Source organism: Wyeomyia smithii, chromosome 2 (assembly GCF_029784165.1).
Source record: "Wyeomyia smithii strain HCP4-BCI-WySm-NY-G18 chromosome 2, ASM2978416v1, whole genome shotgun sequence".
NCBI classification, from domain to species: Eukaryota; Metazoa; Arthropoda; class Insecta; order Diptera; family Culicidae; genus Wyeomyia; species Wyeomyia smithii.
Window position 1 is genome coordinate 141,705,688 of NC_073695.1, and position 26,955 is coordinate 141,732,642.

General features: G+C 41.8%; 2 protein-coding genes across 4 annotated transcripts in view; both read right to left on the reverse strand.

The window, feature by feature from the left end:
• Nucleotides 1-26,955, reverse strand: part of LOC129722961 (coiled-coil domain-containing protein AGAP005037-like) — a 1,195,377-nt gene that overhangs the window by 12,541 nt on the left and 1,155,881 nt on the right. The gene's annotated exons all lie outside the window — the stretch shown is intronic.
• On the reverse strand, nt 834-4,105 carry LOC129719994 (uncharacterized). The gene is made up of 3 exons (XM_055671404.1): nt 4,052-4,105; nt 3,784-3,934; nt 834-3,232 (listed from the first exon to the last, which is right to left on the reverse strand). The coding sequence occupies exons 1-3, from the start codon at nt 4,103-4,105 to the stop codon at nt 834-836; spliced, it is 2,604 nt and encodes an 867-aa protein (XP_055527379.1).

Consider the following 26,955-nt stretch of genomic DNA (forward strand, 5'->3'; position numbering starts at 1 on the left):
GTAAATGCTGGCTACGTCGTGGGCGAAGTGGGCAATACAGCTGCAGCGAAGTTAGAATAGCAGGACAATCATACCGATTCGTCAAGATTTTGTGTGTCGTTTTGGCAATAATTTCTTGGCGGCGCTGTTCGAGCGGTGAGATTCCAACCAATGGGCAGAGACTTTCATAAGGTGGCAGATTATCAGGGTCTCTCCAAGGCAATGTACGACAGATCCTTCTGATGAAAAGTTTCTGAACGCGCTCGATTCGTTGAATCCAAACATCAAAGTGCGGGTCCCACACCACGCACGCCGTTTCCAAAATTGAGCGCACCAAAGAACAGTAGAGAGTTAGCAAGGTGCCGTGATCGATGAACTCCTTTCCAATTCTGGAGATAAGACCTAGTTGACGATTAGCTTTGGTGATGATCATCGTAAAATGCTGCCTGAATGTTAAATGAGAGTCCAACAAAACACCCAAATCAGTGACAAAATCACTACTTTGCAAAGATATGCCAGCAATGCGATAGTCGAACAACAGCGGCTGCTTTTTGCGCTGGAAACTGTTTACGGTACACTTTGGAACGCTTATCAGCATGTAGTTGCGGAGGCACCAGTCATTGAACAAGTCAATCAGCGATTGAAGCCTGCGACAATCCTCAACAGTCTCGATAAGTTGGAAAATTTTAGTGTCGTCCGCGTACAGCAATCGAGTGCCAGGTGGATGAACTTTTGTAACGTCATTGATGAATAATGAAAAAGGTAGCGGTCCAAGTATGCTACCCTGCGGAACACCGGAGTTGTTGCTAAACCAAGTGGATTGCGACGAGCCCAGCTTAACAGCAATCATACGATTACGTAGGTAAGAGTCTAGCCACTCTACCATTCATTCCAGTTGCAGCTCCAAGTTTGTCGCACTTGGCACGAAGAAGCCCGTGATCAACGCGATCAAATACAGCTTTTAGATCTGTATAGACAGCATCAATTCGAAGGCATCGGTTCATACCGCGGATGCAAAAAGAGGTGAACTCTAACAAATTAGTAGATACAGATCTACCCGGGAAAAACCCGTGCTGCGCAGTAGAAATGTAGTTTTTTACACTGAACATAAGATGATGGTGAATTATAGCTTCAAATACTTTGGAGCAAGCGCACAAACACGAGATCCCACGATAATTCTTCACATTTCGTTTGTCACCTTTCTTAAACACCGGGAACATCAATGATTCTTTCCAGCTGCGAGGGAATTGATGTCTCAACAAGGAGAGATTAAAAATGGCGGTTAGCGGAAATTCTAAACTTCCAGCACATTTCTTCAGGAGTACAGCAGGAATACCATCAGGTCCAGGGGAGAAGGACTGTTTTAGGTTTCTAATGGCGTTGGCAACTTCTACGTTAGTAATCGTGAGGATTCCGGTATTGAATACGTCGGCCGGAACAGGAGCCAAAGCTGTGGCAATCTCATCGGGTGAAGCACACCGCGTATTAAACACGCTAGCGAAGTGCTTGGCAAACAAGTCACATTTACTGTCATTCGTTGAAGCTTCATTGTTCAGCAAAAACATACTGGAAGGTAACCCTTCCTCCTTACGCTTCGAATTAACGAACTTCCAGAAGCTTTTCGGATTTAAACGTAAGTTGTGTTCCGTCTTTCGCACGTACATTGTGTACAGAGTTCTGTTCAGTGCTTTGTATGAACGGCTGGCAGAAGTAAATCGGATCCGATTGATAGGGTTTCTATTCTTTTGATAGGCGCGCAAAGCTGACTTTCGAACTCGATTAAGTTTTGTGAGCTGCCTGTTTCCCCAAACAGGTTTGCAACGAGGACGAACTTTTGGAACATGCCGATGTATAAGCTCCTGAACTGTTTCAGTGAATCCATTCACGGCCTCATCCAAGTTAGCACACCGGTTAATGAAGGTCCAACCGATATCATTTAAAGCTGCGTTGATTGCATCAAAGTTTCCACGCCGAAAATCAAAACTGGACGGATCGAACTCGTCAACGAACTGAGCCTTAACGGGCCTATTAAAAGTAACCATCAAAGGTGGATGATGAACGTCGATGTTGCAGAGGGGATCGGGTGCGGTAGTGACCGAGCATGCTGGAAAAGCATGTGAGTTTGCGAAAATTAGGTCAAGGAACCTGCCATTCAGGTTGCAAACAGAATTAATCTGATACAGACTGTGAAAAGCCATACCGTCTAATAAACGGGTGCTACCAGCATTCACAGATGAGCGCGAAGCGTCAACAAAGAGATAACTAGGCTCCGACTGCATCGACCAGGATAAACCAGCACGATTATAATCGCCAAAGATAAGCAGATCGTCGTTAATACTAGTTGAATTGATAACCTTTTCAACTGATAAAATATGCCGATCAACAATTTCAACTTCATTCCGCATGTTCGGGGGAATGTAAAAATCGCCGATTACAATGTTAAATGCACCATTTTCGACCGTAACCCACAGCTGTTCAAGCGACTCATCCATGGCTTCAATTAATAATGCCGATACCAACGATCGTCGCACAGCGATAATTACTCCACCACCCCTTGCTTTGGTGCTATTCAACAAGCTACGATCTGTCCGATACACGGTATAATCAATGCCAAACAATTGAGTAGAAGAAATTTGCGCATCCAACCAGGACTCGGTGAGAATGATGCAGTCGTAAAACGAATTGGAAACTTCTAAAGCAAACTCGGTTACTTTACTGCGTAGGCCATGCACGTTTTGATAGTAGCAGAGTAGAGATGGCAGGTCAGTATTGCACGGGGAATCGCATTGTTGCCGGCCGACTCGCATGGCACTGTTGCTTGAAAATAAAACAGTACTAGCTGTCTGCTGTTCGCTAACGTCGCCCAGTGGAAGAGCTCGTCGTGGAGGGGACGCAGAAGCAGGCATTAAGTGGCGAGTGATTTCGCACTGTCCAGTGAGGTTGTTCACAGGGCATAGTCCAGAATTGACATCAATGATTGGGTGATTCGTTGGTAGATGACTAAAACGTGCGGGAATGTCAAGTGGTGAAATGTTGCTATTAGTAAAATACTTGCCAATACGAGCAAGCTGGAAGACCCCTTCTCCATCCTCAAACACAGGACCGGAACGGCTGATGAACGCAGGCTGCAGTAGCGCGACTGTGATGAGTGGGTCAGGGGCTTCCAAGTTGCTTGATTCGGTGCGTCCCGGGCTGGCTCCAAAGAATACATGGTGGTCGTCAGTGAATTTTGATGAGTCAATTGTAGTCGAATCTGCATGCAGTAATACGGTAGATAGCTCGTGGACAGCAGTCGAAACGTTAGTCGAGAAAAAAGTCGCGGGATCTAGTTTTTTGGACGATCGACGAATTCCCTGAATAATAAACCAGACGGCCAAGAAGCGGGGTCCAGAGCAATCGATTTTACATAGGGATCCAAACCAATTTTGTATGATATGTAGGAATAATTCGTCGTATCGAACCAGCTGTACCTTTTTGAACGAGCCGAACAACAGCAACAGGTTCAATTGAATTCAGGCAGCGTGAAACAATTTTCTGCACATCGTTATCCGTTACTTTGGGATTTAAACCGGATAGGTAGAGCCAAAAGCACTTTTTTGCTACCACAGAAGCAACCGATGACACCGAGAGATCACTTAAATCAACAGTATTAGTGCCTCGATCAGAAGTGATTTCTAACGGCATGCGGTCCGCACGGCGCCGTTTAGGATTTCTTGCGGGCCATATCGGTGTGGATAAATTCGCAGCGGCGGACAAGTTAGCGGGAGTTCCAACGAACCCAATGCGGCGGTTTTTGCGACATACTTTCAACCTTATTGTTCAATCCGTCTACCATTTCGCACAATTTTTGCACTTGAGACGGCAAATCAACCAGCTGTAGCGATTGAGCGTTTTGGCTGTTTAGTGCGTCAGCCACATAAGTATTTATCGAACGGCCGTTCAGTTTATCGCGGCACTGAGGACAAATAAACAATATTTTGCCTAGTGCAAAGAGTTCTTTGCAAATCCTGCTGTTGAAGCCACAGCATTGCTGGTTTATATGATAGCAAGTTTCAATAAAACCGCAACGTACCGGCTCGAGGTCGTTGATTTCGAGTTTGCATTCGCCGCACAGTTTTTTCTCCATTACGGTATCAGAAATTAACAAACAGCACGGTTTGATGAAATATGAGTGCACAAGAATGAAGCGCCTGTGGGTAGGCTTAACAGACGGTAATCTTATTGCGCGGCAATATGTAGGTCCAACAATAACAAAGTCAGCATCCAATGCACAGTCCACTTCAATAACGAAAGCGAATATCACGAAATATCACAATGCTAGAACTTGCACTTCACTATTCCCTAGTTCACTGCTAGCTTAAAACAATATTGTTCAATAATCAAATAGCGTTCGAACTAAAATAAAGTACTAACAAGTTGAAATTAAACAGAGCCAGAGATGGTCCAACAAACCAGTCGTCGTGGGTTCGAGTCAAGGCTCGGGAGAAACCGTTAGTGTCAGTAGGATCGCAGCACTAGTCCCGCGATTGTCCTGTACACTAAACAGTTGGCTGCGAAGTCTGTGTATAATAAACAAAAGGTCGAGTTCCGAACCGGAATGTAGCACCAATGCTTTGCTTACTTTGTTTAGAATGGATTTTAGAACATTCTTACAAACATTCCTAGCACCAAATTGCTTCATTTGGTCAAGCCGATGTAATGATTTTGAAGTAAAATACTTCTCTCAGGAAGTTCGGCTACATAGGGATGTGAAATGAAAATCTAAAACTGAAAAAAGTGAAAAATATGTCCAATTTAAAATGCTAATAAATCGGTTAGTATTCGATAGATTTCCTTCGTTCTTGCAGTAATAGATTGGAAAATCTTCTAAGATTCTTCCCACAAGCAGATAATTGTAATTTTATTTATCAAACTATTGTAATATTGAAAATAGTCAAGCCTTTCCAAAACGAAAACTTCGGCCTCTGATTGGTCGTTATATAATTGCTTCTCAAGCACGGTCGACAGAATCATAGACCTTGCCATTTGAAATGTGTTGTTTGGCCTATATAAGAGCCTGTTTAACCCGAAGCCGCTCATTATAATTCTAGACTGCAACAACAGCAGTCCTCCTTTAGCAGCAGCAGCGGATACAGCAGCAGTAGCAGTGCAGCGGATAACGGCCACAGTTGTGGTATGGTATGAGAATTGTCAATCCTTGTTGAAGCGCAAAATTCGACTGATCTGATCAGTCGTTAATATGATTGCTTTCCAAGCACGGTCTACAGAATCATAGACCTTGCAATTTTCAGCTGATGCAGGGCAGCGGATACCAATAGCAGCGTATAGCGGCCAAAACATTAGCATGGCTACGGATAGCGTAGCAAATGCAGAGGGTTTAGCATCGATAGCAGCTGATGCAGTGAGGCACTTTAGTGAAATGCAAACTCTGTGCGATAGCGGGCAATAGTAAATGCATTCAATGAAAAGTCGACTCATTTTGACAACACATGAGCCGTCTAGTTTTGAGTGTTAAATCAGCTTTTCACTGTTTACTTTCGCGCTGTTTATTCGCATGTCAGTGATAACGCCAAGATGTGATCGGTATCTTATCCGATATTGAATTGAACAACAAATTAAAAAATGACTGACACGCAAGCAGCCGGGTTTTCTTGTAAAAGTATTCAACTTCATCCTTGCGGTTGTGGCTTTGCACACAACCCTCCTGTGATTTTTTGAAGTAGAATACTTCTCTCAGGAAGTTCGGCTACATAGGGATGTAAAATGAAAATCTAAAACCGAAAAAAGTGAAAAATTTGTCCAATTTAAAATGCTAATGAATCGGTTAGTATTCGATGGATTTCCTTCGTTCTTGCAGCAATAGATTGGAAAATCTTCTAAGATTCTTCCCAAAATAAGATAATTGTAATTTTATTATTCACACTATTGTACTATTGAAAATAGTCAAGCCTTGTCAAAACGAAAAATTCGACCTCTGATTGGTCGTTATATGCTTGCTTCCCAACTACGGTCGACATGATCATATACCTTGCAGTTGAAAACATGCTATTTGGCCTATATAAGAGCCTGTTTCAGCCGGAGCCGCTCATAATAGTTCTAGACAGCGACAACAGCAGTCGTCCTTCCTTAGCAGCAGCACTAACCCTGTGGTTGGTCACCACGTCTCAGGAGCAGCGCGGTTTTTTCTCAGCGTGTGTCGCCAGACAGCCATTATTCCCCCCGTGTTGGAGCAGCATGAAGATTGCCATCTGGAAATCCAATTTTGGAAATCAAAATGCCTTTTTGAAGGCAAATAAACAAGTCATTGAAAGTTAATATTTTTTGTCAACGCAAGCAAGCATTCTGTGTTGCATCCTAACAATTTAAATTTGTCGCACTCGTCTAATTTACTGAATGTGAAATAGCTTCCACAGTGCATGTTGTCCGTGTATCTTAATTCCCCCAATGTTAGAGCAGCTCAAAAGTTGTAATTAGCAACCGATTTTGAACCGCAACATGCTTTTTTCAAGGCAAATAAAAAAATAATTGAAGGTTAATAATTTTCTGGCATCAACACAAGCAGACATTCTGTGCGGGATGCAATCAAATTCTGTTGTAGTTGTCTAATTTTCACTTTATTTAGTAAACCCCCCACTGTAGGGGCAGCGCAAAGGCTGCGATCGGCATAACCGACATTGAATAATAAACTGCCCTGTTAGTACGTATTCACAAAAGCAGTTAGTTCGACTATGCAAAGCTAATATGAAGTCGATTCAATCAATCAGCATAAACAGAATTTCGTCGTCTCCCAGCTGTCAAGTTGCAACATGATGCAACACGCAACAGCGAGCAAACGAAATTTATTCGCTGGATACACTATCTACTGTCTACTGAACGCAATAATCTGCTTACATGCGACACGGGGACGGGAACATTTTCTTCAACGAAGCTGCGCAACACGACACAAAACATGTTATTTTGTTGCTTCAATGAGAGTGCTATCGGTCCGGTTCGACAAGAAATCATTTTTGTGCATCCGTGCTACGAAACTGAGGAAAAACTTTTAGAAACTGAAAAAAGAGGTGGAGCTTATCAAATGATCGCTCTGAACCAGAATGAAGTCACACATATTTTTCAAGCTATATCATTCCACCACGTACGTAAAATAATTCATTCCTATTTTCATCCCTATATAAGAGCCTGTTTTAGTCGAAGCCGCTCATAGTAGTTCTGAACAGCGACGACAGCAGTCCTCCCTTAGCAGCAGCGGGAGCGAGCAGTGGGTACCATCGATAGCGGATAGCGGCCACAACTGTGGCATGGCTGCGAATAAGCGAAGCAGTTTGTAACTGGTCGGCTGAATCGCTTCCCGATGATAAGCGGGTGGCTTAAATGCGCCACTCTCCTAAGAGAGACCACCCGCCGAGATGTGATTGCCCAGCCTGAGACCTTCCAAGGGGAGGTTCTTTTTTATCCCGTTACGGGAAGGGAAGCTGTCCGCTGACCTTAAATGCCCTGCTCTACTCCGCTAAATGCGTCAGATACTTTGCCTACGCTCCCACCTGGTACCTTTATCCGCGGTACTCGACCTCGCAAAAACAGAACGGCAGAGGGTTAATTTTCATCACTGGCCCAATCCAGTCTCGCAGAACTAAAATAGACCAGGGTGGATTCGGGAGCTTTCCGGGCTGGTTTCGGAGCCAGCCGTCCCAGTAAAATAATACCAAAAAAAAAACAGCGAAACTACACGAAACCCCGAGTGAAACCAGTGAAAAACCTTAACTCATCTACTAGGACAGTCTATCACTTTTCATAAAAACTGCCGTTTTCTGCCGTATAACTACTGCGGTTTATTCCAGTGAGATTTGGTACCTTCTATCCCGTTTCAGCATTTTCTTACAATGGTTTTGGTTTACAATTTCGCTTCACTAGGCCTAGTCATTTCTGATCCTAACTCATTCCTTTCCCGATTTATTCCCTATCTTCTACAGTGTGCAATTCTGCTGTCGTCAAAGGGCAAGTGTGCGGCGGGGGCAAATCTTCTCTAGATTCGGCTTAGGGTCACGGCCCTAGTTTAGTCGCATGCGCATCGACAAAAATTAGATGGGAGTACTCACTCTTTACCGGGTTTCATGAGGGTGGGTCGGCTTACAATGGCGTAGCCGCCATACCTGGTTACTGCTGCTGCGTCGTTCTGCTTCGTACCACGCGGGTCCCTTCACCGATGTCCTATCGGCACGCTACCAGTGCTACGTTGGGTCGAAATCGGGTGTCTCCACTCTATCCGTCTAGCCTATTGTTCTCCTCGAACGTCTGCTGCTGCCTGGCAGCGCACAGCGTGCGCCTCGATCAGTGAATCATCAAGGGTGATGGTGCCGATTACTGGTCTTTCGGCCTGTTCCGTACAGGCATAAACGTTTGACGATGCTCGTGTTCGGAATCGTGTTGTGCAGGAAAGCCGCGGGGGTATCCGTGATGTCGCAATTGATGAGCGGTGGCAATTCTAATGGAAGAAAAAGGTGGCCAGCACGTGTCGTTTCATTATCTACCGCCTTTGGGCAAGATTCCGCTTCTTACCTTTATGCACACTTTGCACACTACAATTTTTTACGCACATCCACTCTGAATGGAACCTGCCTTTATCTATCTACGGGTCTATCTGGGAAAAGGAACTGTCCTTAGTAAATTAAATAAAGAGTTTCACTGGTTTTTTTAAACCACCTGTCTCAAACTTCGCGCGGATCTGTACTGTGCAGATCGCTCCTGCCTCTTTCACTAATCAACTTAGAGTGAACTATCAAGCATTGGGATTCCTCAGATCAACCGTCCACGGTAACTTCGTTACCGGAACCTGTCTCGCGAGGATCATTGCCCACGCTAAAAGCCCGAAGGTTGCAGTTTCGGCAAAGTTATCTTCTTCTAGCGTGCATCTTCCACCCAGCATCCAGTATCCCATCCCCGAGGATAGAGAGAAAAAGGAAAGTCTCCCAGTGACGCAATAGGTCAATAGACTTATTCGGCTGGGTCAATCCACTCTTCGACCGCCAGCGATGCATGCAAAGCAACGTAAGCGAACGTAAGAGGACTCGTGGCTGAGTAAATATTATGCCAATTACTACTTTTTTGGCGCCTGTTGCGGTAATGTGAACCGCAGATTATTTAGAAAAAAAAATTAATTCTAGCATGCATTATGTGTAATGCAGAATAAATGAAATAAAAAACAAATCAATTCTGATTCAATCTTACAATATCGTTATTTAATATTACGATAGTGCTGCTAAATCTTAAAAAACATTACTTCCAAGGTACTCGTTACATCATTCCCTACTAAAAATTACGAAAATTTGATTGGCTTTGAAAGGGACCTAACTATAACCAATCAAATTTTCGTAGGCAACAGTCGTATTTTAAAAAATTGTGTTATAAATTCGGGGTCATATACGGTCATCGCCAAACTAAATTGGCTCAGTATCTATTTCCGGTACTATATTCTTATTAATATAGGCCATCACCGACTATCAACGACCACAGTCTCCAGTCTCCAGCAAAAAATTTAAAAACACATTTCCAAAAAAATACGACTGCAAACCTAACGTATGCACTACATGGTTTGATAAACAAAACCCATTTTCAAAGAAGTTTTCAACTAGTCAGTTGACGGTGACTGAACAACTCCATTCATGCTTCCCACTCATTCTTCTTAATCATACCTCGTACGGTTAACACGTGTGAGACTTGAGATTCAACTCGCCGCCGTAGACCGGCACGAGTAAGTTCAAAAAAAAAAAATATTACTTGACTGGGTATTATCCTCTACCTCGACAAGTCGAGTAGCGAAGATAATACCACGAAATGATCGCCTGAACGAAAACAGACTAGTAGGTCCAGCTTATCACCCTCCCCCGACACCTAGCGAGATTACAAGGTGACGCTTTCCCCACCAAAAAATACTGTTCCTGTTCGCAATTTGCTACCGCAGAACACAATGTCTACACTTGACGCTAATTGGGAATTCGGAACGAAAATCTTGTTTCTACGAAGAATTTTTATGAATCAGCATTCCACAAATCTGATCACCAAATTGTCGTAGTTAACAGGAACAAACCGTGAGTATACAAACTCATTCACATTCCTTTTTTGCGCATGTCAGAATCCATCTCCTGACATGCTCTCAGCCAGTCTACCACGTCTATTATTTCTGTCATTCAGTCTGTCACCCAACTGTCAACAAAATCCAGTCAATCCTCGAACTTGAACGTCATAACCGTAAGTAAGTAGTGAAAGTGTGTTTTCTTATCTAAGAAAAAAATAATTTAACCGGGTCATCCGAACCACGTTCGGTGAATAATGGAGGGATCTGCACATTACTGTTTGCGAGGTGTATCGAACGATAAGGAGCGTAACAAGAAAAAGGTATCGGTTCTATTAGGTGTAAAGTGTTTGTTTTTCCATTCGCAGGCAGCCGAGTTTGCATGTTCATTGTTACGCAACGCTACTGAGGAAATAAATTATTCGAAGAGGAATACAAAGTGGAAGTCGAAAATTCGAGAAAAAAAACTACAGGGTCGGTTTACGACAGCTAAAGAAAAAAAAACATCGTGACACTTCTTTCGGCTGGGAACAGATAATATTATAAGCTCATGTAAGGTACAGCGAGCAAATCTTACTAATGAAATTTTTATTTAAGGATGGTATACGGAATAACTTAACTTTAGTGATCGCAAATATCCCTGCTGAAGGAAGGGAGGATGCAGGTTGAACTTAAACTGACTGGAAAAATGGTGAATATGCCCTCTGGAGCAAAGTAGGATGCCATCAACCACCGAGGGAAAAAAATGTGAGAGTTGTATTTACACCTAAGACTAATCTAGACTAAGTACTAATATTTACATAAGGATTAGGACTGTAGGCCCTTGACAAACTAATTTACTATTTACAAAAATGTACAATGTCCGTGGCGAGCGGACTAAGTGTCGCCACTAAATCGATTTCGCGGTCCCTATCGGTGTTTCTTTGGTTGTCTTGTTTTAACCCCTCATCGGAGGCGTTTCGATGAAGCTTTTTTTTTTTTCTATAGCTGATCGTTAATTGTTACATTATTGGCCAGATTTTGGTACCCTCAGTGCTAGCTTTTCTCGGAAAAAAAAATGCCAGCACGAGTCCGTCAAAATCGGCTTGCTGCTCATACCCTTTCGGTGTTTTGTGTTGCAAACTGTTGTCGCTCCTTATGGAGGTTCATAGCTTTAACACTTCTGACTTAGTGTCGTGAAACCTTACAAATTCTGAGTACTCTTCCGGTAAATATGTTTTGGTTTTCCTCTAAGAATTGCATTACTGTGATTACTCCGTAGGTTTTTTTTCTCGATTTTCTTTGTTTGAAGTCGTTAGTTGCTCTAAAAAGAGGTACATAGCTGAATGTTCATCGATTAGTTTTGGTTGGAAGCTGTTTTTAGTTTTTTTAACTGATCGGCAAAGAAAACTCCTATTCGTTTTCCCCCTTCATTCTCTAGCTCGTACGTATGGGATCCCAAAACCTTTCTCACGACACAAGGCTCAAACTTTGGTGCAAGTTTCTTGCAAAACCCTTTTCCTTTGTCCGAGAGGTCGAAAGTTTTTTTAAGAACCTTCTCACCAGCAACGTAATGCGGACAGTTGACGTTAGAACGCAGGTTGTAGGACCTCTTATGTTTTTCATATGCTTGCGATAGGTTCTTTTTCACCTCTTCGAGCAACATGTTCCTCATTTTAGCACTCTCCGTATCGTCTGTCTCCTCTGGCAGTTCCTTGTCGCGAATTTGCGCGTACTCTTTACCGTTAGCTATTTGATTTCGACCGAATACCACAAAGTAAGGACTATATTTCGTGGAATCGTGAACAGTTGTCCTTATCGCGTTCGCGATAGCTTGAATACCTTCAGCCCAATGTTTATGCTCCTTTTTGAGTGTTGCTCTTATGGCAGTCCCAATCACCCGGTTTACTCGTTCTGTATTGTTCACTTGCGGATGATAAGCTGGGGTTAACCAGTGATTTACCCCATATTGTTGGAGCAAGCCTTTGAATACTTTTGACACGAACTGAGTGCCGTTGTCAGTTAGAATGATTTCCGGTACCCCAAAAAGCCGGAAAATCATGTTCTCAACGAACTCCGATAGCGACTCTGCCTTCGCCTCACGAAAAGGTTGTAACAACACAAATTTGCTGAGCACATCTGTTGCTACCAGCAAGCACGTGTAACGATTACGTCCTGACGCTGGCAGTGGTCCAATGTAGTCCAAGGTGACAAATTGCCACGGATACTCCACCGGTTTCTGTGACCCCATCGGTGGTGTGACTTTCACATTCCCCGCTTTGCTTGTTTGACAATCTAGACATTCCCTGCAGAAATTTTTAACTTGTTGATTCATCCTTGGCCAGAAATGCCGTTCTTTAATGCAGGCCAACGTTTTTTCAAATCCAAAGTGTGATTTGTTATGTTCTCGTTCGATTATCGAGATCCTTTCCGCTTGTGTTGGAACGTGTTTCCACGAGAAACGTGGGTCGCTTATTCTGCTAGTACCCCTCACGTACTTCCAGATTGTCCCGTCTATCACCCGATATTCGCCGTACTGGATGGGGTCTGTTTGGATGTCTCTGATTAATTTTTCATATTCCGGGTCTGGTGTGTTTATTTCAATTGCCTCGATTGACCTGGATAAGCAGTCCGCGGTAATGTTATTTTTCCCTTTGCGGTACTCGAGTTCGATGTCGTATGACTGTATTCGCAGTGCCCATCTCAGGAGTTTCGAGTTGCCTGATTCTGCTCCAATCTTGAATAACCAGAGCAGGCTCCTCGCGTCCGTTACTACCTTGAACCGGGTGCCCTCCACGTAGTGCCGAAAATTGTCGATCGCTAGTAGCACCCCTAGGCACTCCTTCTCAACTGCCGAATACTTTCTTTGGGTACAGCTAAGCTTTTTACTAAAGTATCCGATGACTCTGGTTTCTCCATCCTGTTCTTGAACCAACGCAGCTCCTACAGCATTTTCGGAGGCGTCAGATTCTATAGTAAACGGCTTCATAAAGTTTGGATTAGCTAGAATTGGTGCTGAAGTGAGTACAGCTTTCAGGTTGTTTAAAGCTGTTTCCGCTTCTTCTGACCAGGTAAATTTTTTCTTTTCCTTTTTTAAAAGGTCCGTTATTGGAGCCGTCATTTGGCTGTAGTTTTTTATGAATTTCTGGTAGAATCCAGCCAGGCCCATCAATCTTCGAATATCCTTCACCGTTTTTGGGCGAGCATAGTCCAAAATCGGTTGAATTCTCGAGCGATCAATGGCGACACCTCTCTCCGTTAACAGGTACCCTAAGTACTTCACCTGCTTTCTGCAAAATTTGGATTTTTCCAGAGAAATGGTCAATTTCCCTTTTTTCAAGCGCTCCGCTACTATTTCGAGGAGACGAAAATGTTCCTCTAAAGTCTCTGTAGCAATCACGATGTCGTCTAGATATACAAAGACATACGGTTGAAGGTCAAACCCAATGACTTTATTCATTAGACGACACATCGTAAATGGTGCATTCGTCAGTCCAAACGGACACACCTTGAACCGGAACAAACCTTTTTCGGTTCGGAATGCAGTATAATTTCTGCATTCTTCTTTTAGCGGTATTTGAAAATAGGCATCCTTTAAGTCGATAATGGTGTAATATTTTGCCCGGCCCAATCTGTGAAAGATATATTGCATATTTTGCATTGGATATGCGTCCTTGATCGTCATCGCATTAATTCGTCGTGAATCAAGACAAACACGAATCTTACCGTTTGACTTCCTCACTGGTACTAGTGGGTTAGTCCATTCACTATAGCATTCTTCGATTGCGCCCAGATCTTTAAATCGTTCGATCTCCGCGTCAATCTCTTTTTGAATGAAAGGAGAACATTTATAAATCGGTTGGTTTCTTGGTTTGGCATTCTCTTTCAGTACGATCTCATGCTGGATGAGATCCGTTAGCCCGAGCTTTCCTGGTGCTGTGAATTCGAATTTTTTTATCGTCTCAATTAGTCTTCCCCTATCCTCGTTCGACAATTCGTGTTCTGTTTCAATACTCTCCGGAACTGGTTCTGCCGGTTCATCAATCGTCGGTATGTCGAGTGTCTCATCCGGTTCTTTTTCCTCTACCTTCGGTAGTTTCTCACTAGGTTCTATGTTGAAACAGATGTATGGTTCCTCCCTAGCTTGAAGGGTTTCAATTGACTCCGGTCCATTCCCAACATCGATCATCGGTTGGATTCTGAAGCTTTCCCAAAAGTCTGCCCCCAAAATGAGTGTTCTAGAAATCTGTGGGACAACGATTGTAGGCACCACTCTAGTTATTCCTTTGAATGTGAATGGAATGTTAAGGTATCCGGAACATTTGTACTCTGTTCCATCTGCTGTGCTTATCCGGACCGCGGCCGGAAGAACTTTAAGTCCGTACTGTTCGGCGATTTCCGATGAGTTGATAACGCTTATTCCTGCCCCCGAATCTAAGAGAGCGTCTATTTCAGTTTCGAAAACGTGCACTCGAATATGAGGACATTTCGTCACGCTCACCCTAATATGATGTATCTTTGTTAAAGGATCCAAATCGATTATGTTTCTCGTTTTGGGAATCTTGTTTAAACTAGGAGTGGATTGATCCCCTTCTGCCCACCCCTTTCTTAGTTTTCCTGATTCGTACTTCTTTTATTCATTGCGGCGCAACGTTCGCAGCAACGTATCGTTCGCCCTAAATTCCCACATCCGTAACAAAAAATAACTTTGGGTCTAGAACATTCTCGCCACCCATGGCCTTGTTGTTGGCAGTTCCAACAACCACTCATTGTTGACTGCCCTGCATATCCGGTTCGCGATTGATTAGGCAGGATTTTCGGCCTATTCCGTGTTGTTGCTTGGTTGTTTTCTTTTGCGGAGTGTGGTTCCATTGCGTTCACTGATGCTGACCCGTCACTGTCGTAATCTCCTCTCTCGACTTCCATATTGTTAATCGTTCGCCTTGGCTCGCCAGTTAGGTGGAGACTCGGGTCAGCTGCATCTATACGATGGTTTAACATGACTAGTTGCTGTAGATCTTTGACTTCTACGATGGATATCTTCGATCGGTAGTGTTGTCTCATATTGTCCGAGATCAATTCAAATTTCCTTGTCCTCGATAATGGTTTCGATAGCATACGATTTAATTTTTCTATTTCCGTGACGAATGCGATAAACGTCTCGCCTCGATGTTGTTTTCTCTCTTGCATTTTCTGACGAATCCCTTGATCCTGATTAGGATTTCCAAACCGGTATTTGATGAGCCTGTCGAACGTCGACCAATCGTCGAACTCGTCCACGAAGGTAAAAAACCAATCAGATGCCGGTCCATCCAACAGTAGATGGACATCTCGCAGTAATTGCTTTTTTGTTACGCCCTCCCGCTCCGCAATTTTTTCTAGTTTATATAAAAAGTTCTCTACGCTGACTGTTCTGGAGTCACCAGTAAATCTGATTTTCCATTTTTCCACCCGGTTCAGGTGGTCCCTGATCCCGTGATCAGGCCACTCAATACGGAGCTTTCCGAGTCGTAACCCGATGCTTGTCTTTGCTGTCGCGCTCTCTCGTAGTGTCTATCGAACCTTTCAGGGTTATCATCGTCCCCTTCATTGCTTGAAATGGAAATATCCCGTGAGAAAAAGCCAGATATGTGCGGCTTCTCAAACGCTCGCTTGGTATCGCGTGTTTTTTCAACCGATTTTTCTCGAGACTCGCGCTCTACCAGCAACTTCGACATGCTTTCCACCATTCGTTTTAAGTGCTTGATTCTCTGCTGTGTTTCATCGTTTTGCTCTTCCCTTAATTCTGTACTATTCTGTTTCGGAATTTTCGGTATCGCACCTGTTTCCTTTGGATTTTTGGGTGTACTACTACCGTGTGCCCCTAATTGGTCCTGTGGTATCTCACTCCTATCTGCGTCGGTTAACATGTCGTTAATTCTCTCAATGAACGGTGAAGATGGTGGTCCTATTTTGTACTCTTTCATACAATTCTCAATTCCACGTATCAACTCCCTTCTAATCTTCTTTTCTTCTTCATCTCTCGCCACAGTCCGTTTTGCTCGGTACCAGTAGTGGAGTATCCGTGAAACATAGCGCCTCTCTAAACCGTGTCTCTTAATTGCTTTCACCAAATCTTCGACCCTACCCTCAATGTGCAAGTGCTCTTCCCTTATATTATATGGCGAAGGGTAGTTCTTCCAATTTGCTATATCATCTTTCATCAGGGCTCTCAGATGCCTTTGTTTATTTGCAAGATCTAGTGCAGCGACCGCTTCATCTAACTTACCACGGATGAGAAGTTCGTAATTGACTTCTTCGTGGTTCAAATATTCTGGATAGGGAAATTTTTCCATTTTATGTCCTCCAGGGAAACCAAAATTAACAAAATAGAATAAATCACTTACTACTACAAACTAAGCAAAATCGATCAAGGAAGGACTGAAAATTGTGCCGTTCCTGTTTACCAAGTGTAATTGATGTTAGAGTACCAAATAAATGTTTAAAACGCAACAGGATAGCCAGGATATATTTTCGAAGACTATGTAAATTAAGAAAATTAGGATTTGCAATGAATATAGAAAAAAATATTATATGATTACTAAATAATTTCCGAAACAACAATAAGAGAACTTCGTTAAACTTATTTACTTTCACTATATACACTGAAAGTATTCTTATTCTTAGGAACATTAGGTTATTAAATCTGGAAGAAAAACACAAGTTCTCTCGGAAAAATAAAAAAAAAAAGAGAAGATACTACGTTGCTTAAAGACTTATTATTAGAAGATGGCAAATGCTTCAGCCAATTGTTAGGCACCCTAAAAAATTTAGAAAATTCTATCAAGAATTATGGCGATAATGTGCAAATCTTAAGAATAAATACCAAAATTCTGCCTTTGCTGTGACCGCCAAAATAAAGAAATTGAAGCAAAAAACAATGCTGGCTAAACCCTTTGAAAATATCACCAGGCCAATCTGCAAAGCCTTGTCTACTGATTGCCAAATGTAACTAAACGTACAATGACTACCCGTATACTGCATAAGCCTTGTTTTGTTGGGCGCCAATGTAACTGGTCGGCTGAATCGCTTCCCGATGATAAGCGGGTGGCTTAAATGCGCCACTCTCCTAAGAGAGACCACCCGCCGAGATGTGATTGCCCAGCCTGAGACCTTCCAAGGGGAGGTTCTTTTTTATCCCGTTACGGGAAGGGAAGCTGTCCGCTGACCTTAAATGCCCTGCTCTACTCCGCTAAATGCGTCAGATACTTTGCCTACGCTCCCACCTGGTACCTTTATCCGCGGTACTCGACCTCGCAAAAACAGAACGGCAGAGGGTTAATTTTCATCACTGGCCCAATCCAGTCTCGCAGAACTAAAATTGACCAGGGTGGATTCGGGAGCTTTCCGGGCTGGTTTCGGAGCCAGCCGTCCCAGTAAAATAATACCAAAAAAAAACAGCGAAACTACACGAAACCCCGAGTGAAACCAGTGAAAAACCTTAACTCATCTACTAGGACAGTCTATCACTTTTCATAAAAACTGCCGTTTTCTGCCGTATAACTACTGCGGTTTATTCCAGTGAGATTTGGTACCTTCTATCCCGTTTCAGCATTTTCTTACAATGGTTTTGGTTTACAATTTCGCTTCACTAGGCCTAGTCATTTCTGATCCTAACTCATTCCTTTCCCGATTTATTCCCTATCTTCTACAGTGTGCAATTCTGCTGTCGTCAAAGGGCAAGTGTGCGGCGGGGGCAAATCTTCTCTAGATTCGGCTTAGGGTCACGGCCCTAGTTTAGTCGCATGCGCATGGACAAAAATTAGATGGGAGTACTCACTCTTTACCGGGTTTCATGAGGGTGGGTCGGCTTACAATGGCGTAGCCGCCATACCTGGTTACTGCTGCTGCGTCGTTCTGCTTCGTACCACGCGGGTCCCTTCACCGATGTCCTATCGGCACGCTACCAGTGCTACGTTGGGTCGAAATCGGGTGTCTCCACTCTATCCGTCTAGCCTATTGTTCTCCTCGAACGTCTGCTGCTGCCTGGCAGCGCACAGCGTGCGCCTCGATCAGTGAATCATCAAGGGTGATGGTGCCGATTACTGGTCTTTCGGCCTGTTCCGTACAGGCATAAACGTTTGACGATGCTCGTGTTCGGAATCGTGTTGTGCAGGAAAGCCGCGGGGGTATCCGTGATGTCGCAATTGATGAGCGGTGGCAATTCTAATGGAAGAAAAAGGTGGCCAGCACGTGTCGTTTCATTATCTACCGCCTTTGGGCAAGATTCCGCTTCTTACCTTTATGCACACTTTGCACACTACAATTTTTTACGCACATCCACTCTGAATGGAACCTGCCTTTATCTATCTACGGGTCTATCTGGGAAAAGGAACTGTCCTTAGTAAATTAAATAAAGAGTTTCACTGGTTTTTTTAAACCACCTGTCTCAAACTTCGCGCGGATCTGTACTGTGCAGATCGCTCCTGCCTCTTTCACTAATCAACTTAGAGTGAACTATCAAGCATTGGGATTCCTCAGATCAACCGTCCACGGTAACTTCGTTACCGGAACCTGTCTCGCGAGGATCATTGCCCACGCTAAAAGCCCGAAGGTTGCAGTTTCGGCAAAGTTATCTTCTTCTAGCGTGCATCTTCCACCCAGCATCCAGTATCCCATCCCCGAGGATAGAGAGAAAAAGGAAACTCTCCCAGTGACGCAATAGGTCAATAGACTTATTCGGCTGGGTCAATCCACTCTTCGACCGCCAGCGATGCATGCAAAGCAACGTAAGCGAACGTAAGAGGACTCGTGGCTGAGTAAATATTATGCCAATTACTACTTTTTTGGCGCCTGTTGCGGTAATGTGAACCGCAGATTATTTAGAAAAAAAAATTAATTCTAGCATGCATTATGTGTAATGCAGAATAAATGAAATAAAAAACAAATCAATTCTGATTCAATCTTACAATATCGTTATTTAATATTACGATAGTGCTGCTAAATCTTAAAAAACATTACTTCCAAGGTACTCGTTACAAGTTTCAGCGGATCTCACCATCGATAGCAGCAGGGCCAGCAGATGCAGGTACAGCGGATATCAATGGCGGCCACAACTGTGGCATGGCTATGCATAGCGTAGCTGTTGCAGCGGGTATATCAGCATCGGTAGTAGCAGGGTCAGCTTATGCAACGACACTCCCTTCACTAAAATGCTGTTTCAGTGTGGTAGCGGGAAACATCAGCAGCAGGCTTGCATGAAGTGAATACATCAGCCAGCAACTTTCTCTAAGGCCTCTGCCATAGTAGACGCGAAAAGCGGCGCGAACCGATTCGCTCGGCCGTAGGTTGATGTACAGCTCTACTGATGGCTGTACATTATCCGACAGCTTAGCGAATCGGTTCGCGTCACTTTTCGCATCTATTATGGCAGAGGCCTAATGGGAAAGTTGTATCAGTTTGTTCAGAAGAATATTATTGTCGGTAATATTACAGAGATGCGATTGCGTAAATCCGATTTTGAATTGAACAATTGTTCTTTTGAGAACAAATAACACACTTATTTGAAGAGTTAATAGCTTTTGGTACCAATAGCAGTATAGTGACAGCCTCAGCGGTAGATGCAGATGCAGCCGGTACTTCCCTAAGGCCGATGTGAAGGTAAATGGGAGCAGCACGGCGAAACAGTTCGGGTTATGCTTAGACGCGCGTCATTTTTCGTTGTTGATATTCCCCACATGAAACGACGCGCTTTCGTATGATAGCGGTGGTATTAGCGGTAGATGCATTTGCCAACACTTCCTCCAGTAAAGCCGTGTCTAGTTTTCAATGTGAAAACACCTTTCTCATTGTGTTGACCGTGCGCCTTAGTCCTCACTATCAATGATAAATTGAACAATTGTCCATATAAGGACAACAAATGAATTAATGAAGATTCAATTTTGAATTAGAATACTTCTCTCAGGAAGTTCGGCTACATAGGGATGTAAAATGAAAATCTAAAACTGAAAAAAGTGAGAAAAATTTCAGATGCTAATAAATCGGTTAGTTTTCGATGGATTTCCTTCGTTTTTGCAGCAATCGATTAAAAAATCTTCTAAGATTCCTACCAAATGCATGAAATTGCAATTTTATCATTCGAACTATTGTACTATTGAAAACTCTTAAGCCTTGTCAAAACACAAAATTCGACCTCTGATTGGTCGTTATACCACGCTTTCTCAAGCACGGTCGGCAGAGTTATGGACCTAGTAAATTGGGAATGCATCATTTGGCCTATATAAGAGCTTCATCAGATAATAAACAAACATTTCATCGGATATTAAATTGAACAACTGAAATTTGAAGAACACAAATGATTATTTGAAGAGTTAATATTTTCTCGTTTTGCGCTATAATCCAAAGTTAATTATCTTCATCTACATGCATACTCTGACTATTATTACGTGTTTGCGTCGCTTAGTGTTTCGCTACGGTCATGCAGAACGCAAATAACGGCGCGATGCGATTCGGCAAGACGAAATCTGTTGAAATGTATAGCTCTACTTCGCCTTAAAAAGAGCTGTACATTTCACCACGGTAAGGCGAATCGCATCGCGCCGGCATTCGCGTTCTGCATAACCGTAGCCTTTGTTCCGTTCCCGTTTAATGATGTCGTATTAAATGTGCATATTACAATTCGGCAGCACTTCAACTTCTCATTTGCACAAAATTTAAAAATATCCAATGAACTTCATTCAAAATATCACACAAAAAGAAATTACAATACTGCCAATGAACGGTCAACGTTTATTTACTAGAAAAAATGACTGACACGCAAGCAGCCAGGTTATCTTTCTTGTAAAAGTATTCTACTCCAACCTTGCGGTCGTGGCTTTGCATACAACCTTCTTGTGATTTTTTTAATTATTATCATATCATGTTCAATTGGTCTCATATCATGAAACACGTGCTGTTCCGTAACTTTTGCATGAACCATCGGATCAAGATGTCCGATGTCCGATGATGACCTAATATCCTTCAAGCCATTTCTATTGCAGCCAAAAAAATCAAATCAATACATCCATTGCTGAGATAATCAAAATGTATTTTTCAAGATTGTTTTTGTACACTACGCATAATATCATTCAATTAGTTATCTCCGAGATACTGCTATATACTAAGCGCTTCCACAAGTTTTTTTTCAACATGTCTTTTTGAAATTATCATTAAGTATATTTTTGAACAAAATTCTAGCTTACAAATCCTAACAAACGCATCTATCACCAAAAGGACTCAAATCAGTCAAACCGCTGGAAAAAAAATCGAATCATACTATCCGATTTTCCGACAGTTTCCATATAAACTGATCAAGTTTTGTTACGTAACTTTTGAACGAATCATCGGATCGAAACTATATTTTCCATCAACTAACAATATTCTAAGCTCTGTCAAACGCGACTAAGAACAATCGAATCGGTTCAGCCGATGCTGAGAAAATCGATATATTGGTCGTAAGAATGAAAATAAACACACATACACATACTTCCGCACACATACATATCTTACTCGATTTTCAAAACAGGATTGTTTGGTACCCATGGCTTCAGCTATGTAAGCACTCAATGAGAAAAATATGTTTGGGGCAAAATTAAGTTGTTTCTTGTCCAAAAAAAATTCGAATGTTGTATGTGTGGAAAACCACACACCAGGGTAAATAACGTAAGTTTTTTCGAGGATGCGATGAAGGTTAAATGCAAAAATGCCATTTTACCCGGGGCCTGAACCAAAAACATTTTTTGACACCTCAGTTCACTGGAATTCTAAAGCTACGTACCGCACCTAAAAGCAACATCAACATCAACAGGTTCGGTGACACCAGTCAGTTCTTAATAAGGTCTATGGTGAATCCACAGACAAACAGACGTGTCACTCAATGGAAAGCTTCTTACCAGTTTCAAAACGAGCAGTTCTGCTGGAAACTGTTCAAAAAAGTGGTACTTCAGCGAAAAAACACAGACAAACAGACGTGTCACTCAATGATGATTTCTTTGTCCAACCCGTTTTTACGAAAATTTGTCAGTAAGCTTACATGGTGGAGCAAAAGTATAACGTTGCGAACGAGGACGAGAATTCTTAGGGTTTTTTTTCGAAGAGGTATACCTGTTCGTCTGTGGTAAATCTATCAATATTATTTGTTATGTATATTCGCGGATATATTTCGGAAGAAGCAAGGTTATTTTCGAACAATGCACGAACTTCGTTTTAGAAACAGGAGCAGAATCGAATGAAAAACATGTTGTGTAAACACTTTTTTTCATTTATGTTTAGTTATTAGAGAAGATGAATAGAGTATATACTTACATTGAAGTAGCACACAAATCCTTTCAACATTTAAATGTATATGTAGTAACTAGACAGGGAGGTAAAACTCACGTTTTATGAGATTAATGTCGAGAAATTTCTTTTTTCATTGCCACGAATACTTCAAATTTCATGACCTCTCATTTTAATTGAACTTTTTTGGTCTATTATGTACATATTATGAGCAATTTGTATAAGTTGAAACCACATTTTTTAATCTTTTCTATGATATTCGAAGTTTGAGGCAACCAGCTGATTTTTTGCAAATTTTGGAACGGGTCTTTGAGGCATCGTTTGCCATCAAAAGCTTAAAAAAGGAATTGTGCCAATCATTAATTCAACTAACGATATATGCACCCTCTTTCACGAAAAAAACTTGGGAGAGATAAAAACCCTTGATACCCCAAAATCATTCAAATCACAATTTAAGCTCGCAGTCATCAACAACAGAAGAGGTTATTTGTCTTAGGCGATATAGGCTAAACATAGTTTATAACTTTGCCAAAGATATCCCGCTACACATAGGCATGTACGTAGTATATCAGAAATAATTATTCTTATAATAAATCTTCGAGAAACCATCTAACATGAATACTATATTTTTTATAATAAAAACATGTTCGTATTAAGCCATCAAGATATAAAGTTTCCATTGGTCTAGTTTTCGAATTCCAGTGTGAACTGAGGTTCAAATGGTGTTTTTTTTTGGTTTAGATTGACAAATGGTATTTTATCCGGTTTTTTTTTAATCGGAAATTTTCCCAATCTTTTTCTTCTATATCTATAAATGCGAATATCTGTCTGTCTGTCTTTATGTCTGTCTTTCTGTCTGTTCGCTATAGACTCAAAAACTACTGAACCGATTACCGTGAAAATTTGTACATAGGGGTTTTCGAGTACGGGAAGAAATCCCAAAGTATTAGTTTTGCTCTATCTCATAAGCGTGGGCAAAGGGGGGTGAAGTTGTGGTTCATGAATTTACTATTTTTAAACTCCTCAACATCTAACTTGATCACCTTGCCAATTTCGATAGGTTGGTATGTTTCTATAACATTTATTTTTCCGTATTCCAGTGGCGTAGCAAGGTGGGATGTACTAATTTCATCTTATATCTATAAATGCGAATGTGTAAGTATGAGGTGGGATGTCCCTTAGCAGCAGCGGGAGCGAGCAGTGGGTACCATCGATAGCGGATAGCGGCCACAACTGTGGCATGGCTGCGAATAAGCGAAGCAGTTTCAGCGGATCTCACCATCGATAGCAGCAGGGCCAGCAGATGCAGGTACAGCGGATATCAATGGCGGCCACAACTGTGGCATGGCTATGCATAGCGTAGCTGTTGCAGCGGGTATATCAGCATCGGTAGTAGCAGGGTCAGCTTATGCAACGACACTCCCTTCACTAAAATGCTGTTTCAGTGTGGTAGCGGGAAACATCAGCAGCAGGCTTGCATGAAGTGAATACATCAGCCAGCAACTTTCTCTAAGGCCTCTGCCATAGTAGACGCGAAAAGCGGCGCGAACCGATTCGCTCGGCCGTAGGTTGATGTACAGCTCTACTGATGGCTGTACATTATCCGACAGCTGAGCGAATCGGTTCGCGTCACTTTTCGCATCTATTATGGCAGAGGCCTAATGGGAAAGTTGTATCAGTTTGTTCAGAAGAATATTATTGTCGGTAATATTACAGAGATGCGATTGCGTAAATCCGATTTTGAATTGAACAATTGTTCTTTTGAGAACAAATAACACACTTATTTGAAGAGTTAATAGCTTTTGGTACCAATAGCAGTATAGTGACAGCCTCAGCGGTAGATGCAGATGCAGCCGGTACTTCCCTAAGGCCGATGTGAAGGTAAATGGGAGCAGCACGGCGAAACAGTTCGGGTTATGCTTAGACGCGCGTCATTTTTCGTTGTTGATATTCCCCACATGAAACGACGCGCTTTCGTATGATAGCGGTGGTATTAGCGGTAGATGCATTTGCCAACACTTCCTCCAGTAAAGCCGTGTCTAGTTTTCAATGTGAAAACACCTTTCTCATTGTGTTGACCGTGCGCCTTAGTCCTCACTATCAATGATAAATTGAACAATTGTCCATATAAGGACAACAAATGAATTAATGAAGATTCAATTTTGAATTAGAATACTTCTCTCAGGAAGTTCGGCTACATAGGGATGTAAAATGAAAATCTAAAACTGAAAAAAGTGAGAAAAATTTCAGATGCTAATAAATCGGTTCGTTTTCGATGGATTTCCTTCGTTTTTGCAGCAATCGATTAAAAAATCTTCTAAGATTCCTACCAAATGCATGAAATTGCAATTTTATCATTCGAACTATTGTACTATTGAAAACTCTTAAGCCTTGTCAAAACACAAAATTCGACCTCTGATTGGTCGTTATACCACGCTTTCTCAAGCACGGTCGGCAGAGTTATGGACCTAGTAAATTGGGAATGCATCATTTGGCCTATATAAGAGCTTCATCAGATAATAAACAAACATTTCATCGGATATTAACAACTGAAATTTGAAGAACACAAATGATTATTTGAAGAGTTAATATTTTCTCGTTTTGCGCTATAATCCAAAGTTAATTATCTTCATCTACATGCATACTCTGACTATTATTACGTGTTTGCGTCGCTTAGTGTTTCGCTACGGTCATGCAGAACGCAAATAACGGCGCGATGCGATTCGGCAAGACGAAATCTGTTGAAATGTATAGCTCTACTTCGCCTTAAAAAGAGCTGTACATTTCACCACGGTAAGGCGAATCGCATCGCGCCGGCATTCGCGTTCTGCATAACCGTAGCCTTTGTTCCGTTCCCGTTTAATGATGTCGTATCAAATGTGCATATTACAATTCGGCAGCACTTCAACTTCTCATTTGCACAAAATTTAAAAATATCCAATGAACTTCATTCAAAATATCACACAAAAAGAAATTACAATACTGCCAATGAACGGTCAACGTTTATTTACTAGAAAAAATGACTGACACGCAAGCAGCCAGGTTATCTTTCTTGTAAAAGTATTCTACTCCAACCTTGCGGTCGTGGCTTTGCATACAACCTTCTTGTGATTTTTTTAATTATTATCATATCATGTTCAATTGGTCTCATATCACGTAAACACGTGCTGTTCCGTAACTTTTGCATGAACCATCGGATCAAGATGTCCGATGTCCGATGATGACCTAATATCCTTCAAGCCATTTCTATTGCAGCCAAAAAAATCAAATCAATACATCCATTGCTGAGATAATCAAAATGTATTTTTCAAGATTGTTTTTGTACACTACGCATAATATCATTCAATTAGTTATCTCCGAGATACTGCTATATACTAAGCGCTTCCACAAGTTTTTTTTTCAACATGTCTTTTTGAAATTATCATTAAGTATATTTTTGAACAAAATTCTAGCTTACAAATCCTAACAAACGCATCTATCACCAAAAGGACTCAAATCAGTCAAACCGCTGGAAAAAAAATCGGATCATACTATCCGATTTTCCGACAGTTTCCATATAAACTGATCAAGTTTTGTTACGTAACTTTTGAACGAATCATCGGATCGAAACTATATTTTCCATCAACTAACAATATTCTAAGCTCTGTCAAACGCGACTAAGAACAATCGAATCGGTTCAGCCGATGCTGAGAAAATCGATATATTGGTCGTAAGAATGAAAATAAACACACATACACATACTTCCGCACACATACATATCTTACTCGATTTTCAAAACAGGATTGTTTGGTACCCATGGCTTCAGCTATGTAAGCACTCAATGAGAAAAATATGTTTGGGGCAAAATTAAGTTGTTTCTTGTCCAAAAAAAATTCGAATGTTGTATGTGTGGAAAACCACACACCAGGGTAAATAACGTAAGTTTTTTCGAGGATGCGATGAAGGTTAAATGCAAAAATGCCATTTTACCCGAGGCCTGAACCAAAAACATTTTTTGACACCTCAGTTCACTGGAATTCTAAAGCTACGTACCGCACCTAAAAGCAACATCAACATCAACAGGTTCGGTGACACCAGTCAGTTCTTAATAAGGTCTATGGTGAATCCACAGACAAACAGACGTGTCACTCAATGGAAAGCTTCTTACCAGTTTCAAAACGAGCAGTTCTGCTGGAAACTGTTCAAAAAAGTGGTACTTCAGCGAAAAAACACAGACAAACAGACGTGTCACTCAATGATGATTTCTTTGTCCAACCCGTTTTTACGAAAATTTGTCAGTAAGCTTACATGGTGGAGCAAAAGTATAACGTTGCGAACGAGGACGAGAATTCTTAGGGTTTTTTTTCGAAGAGGTATACCTGTTCGTCTGTGGTAAATCTATCAATATTATTTGTTATGTATATTCGCGGATATATTTCGGAAGAAGCAAGGTTATTTTCGAACAATGCACGAACTTCGTTTTAGAAACAGGAGCAGAATCGAATGAAAAACATGTTGTGTAAACACTTTTTTTCATTTATGTTTAGTTATTAGAGAAGATGAATAGAGTATATACTTACATTGAAGTAGCACACAAATCCTTTCAACATTTAAATGTATATGTAGTAACTAGACAGGGAGGTAAAACTCACGTT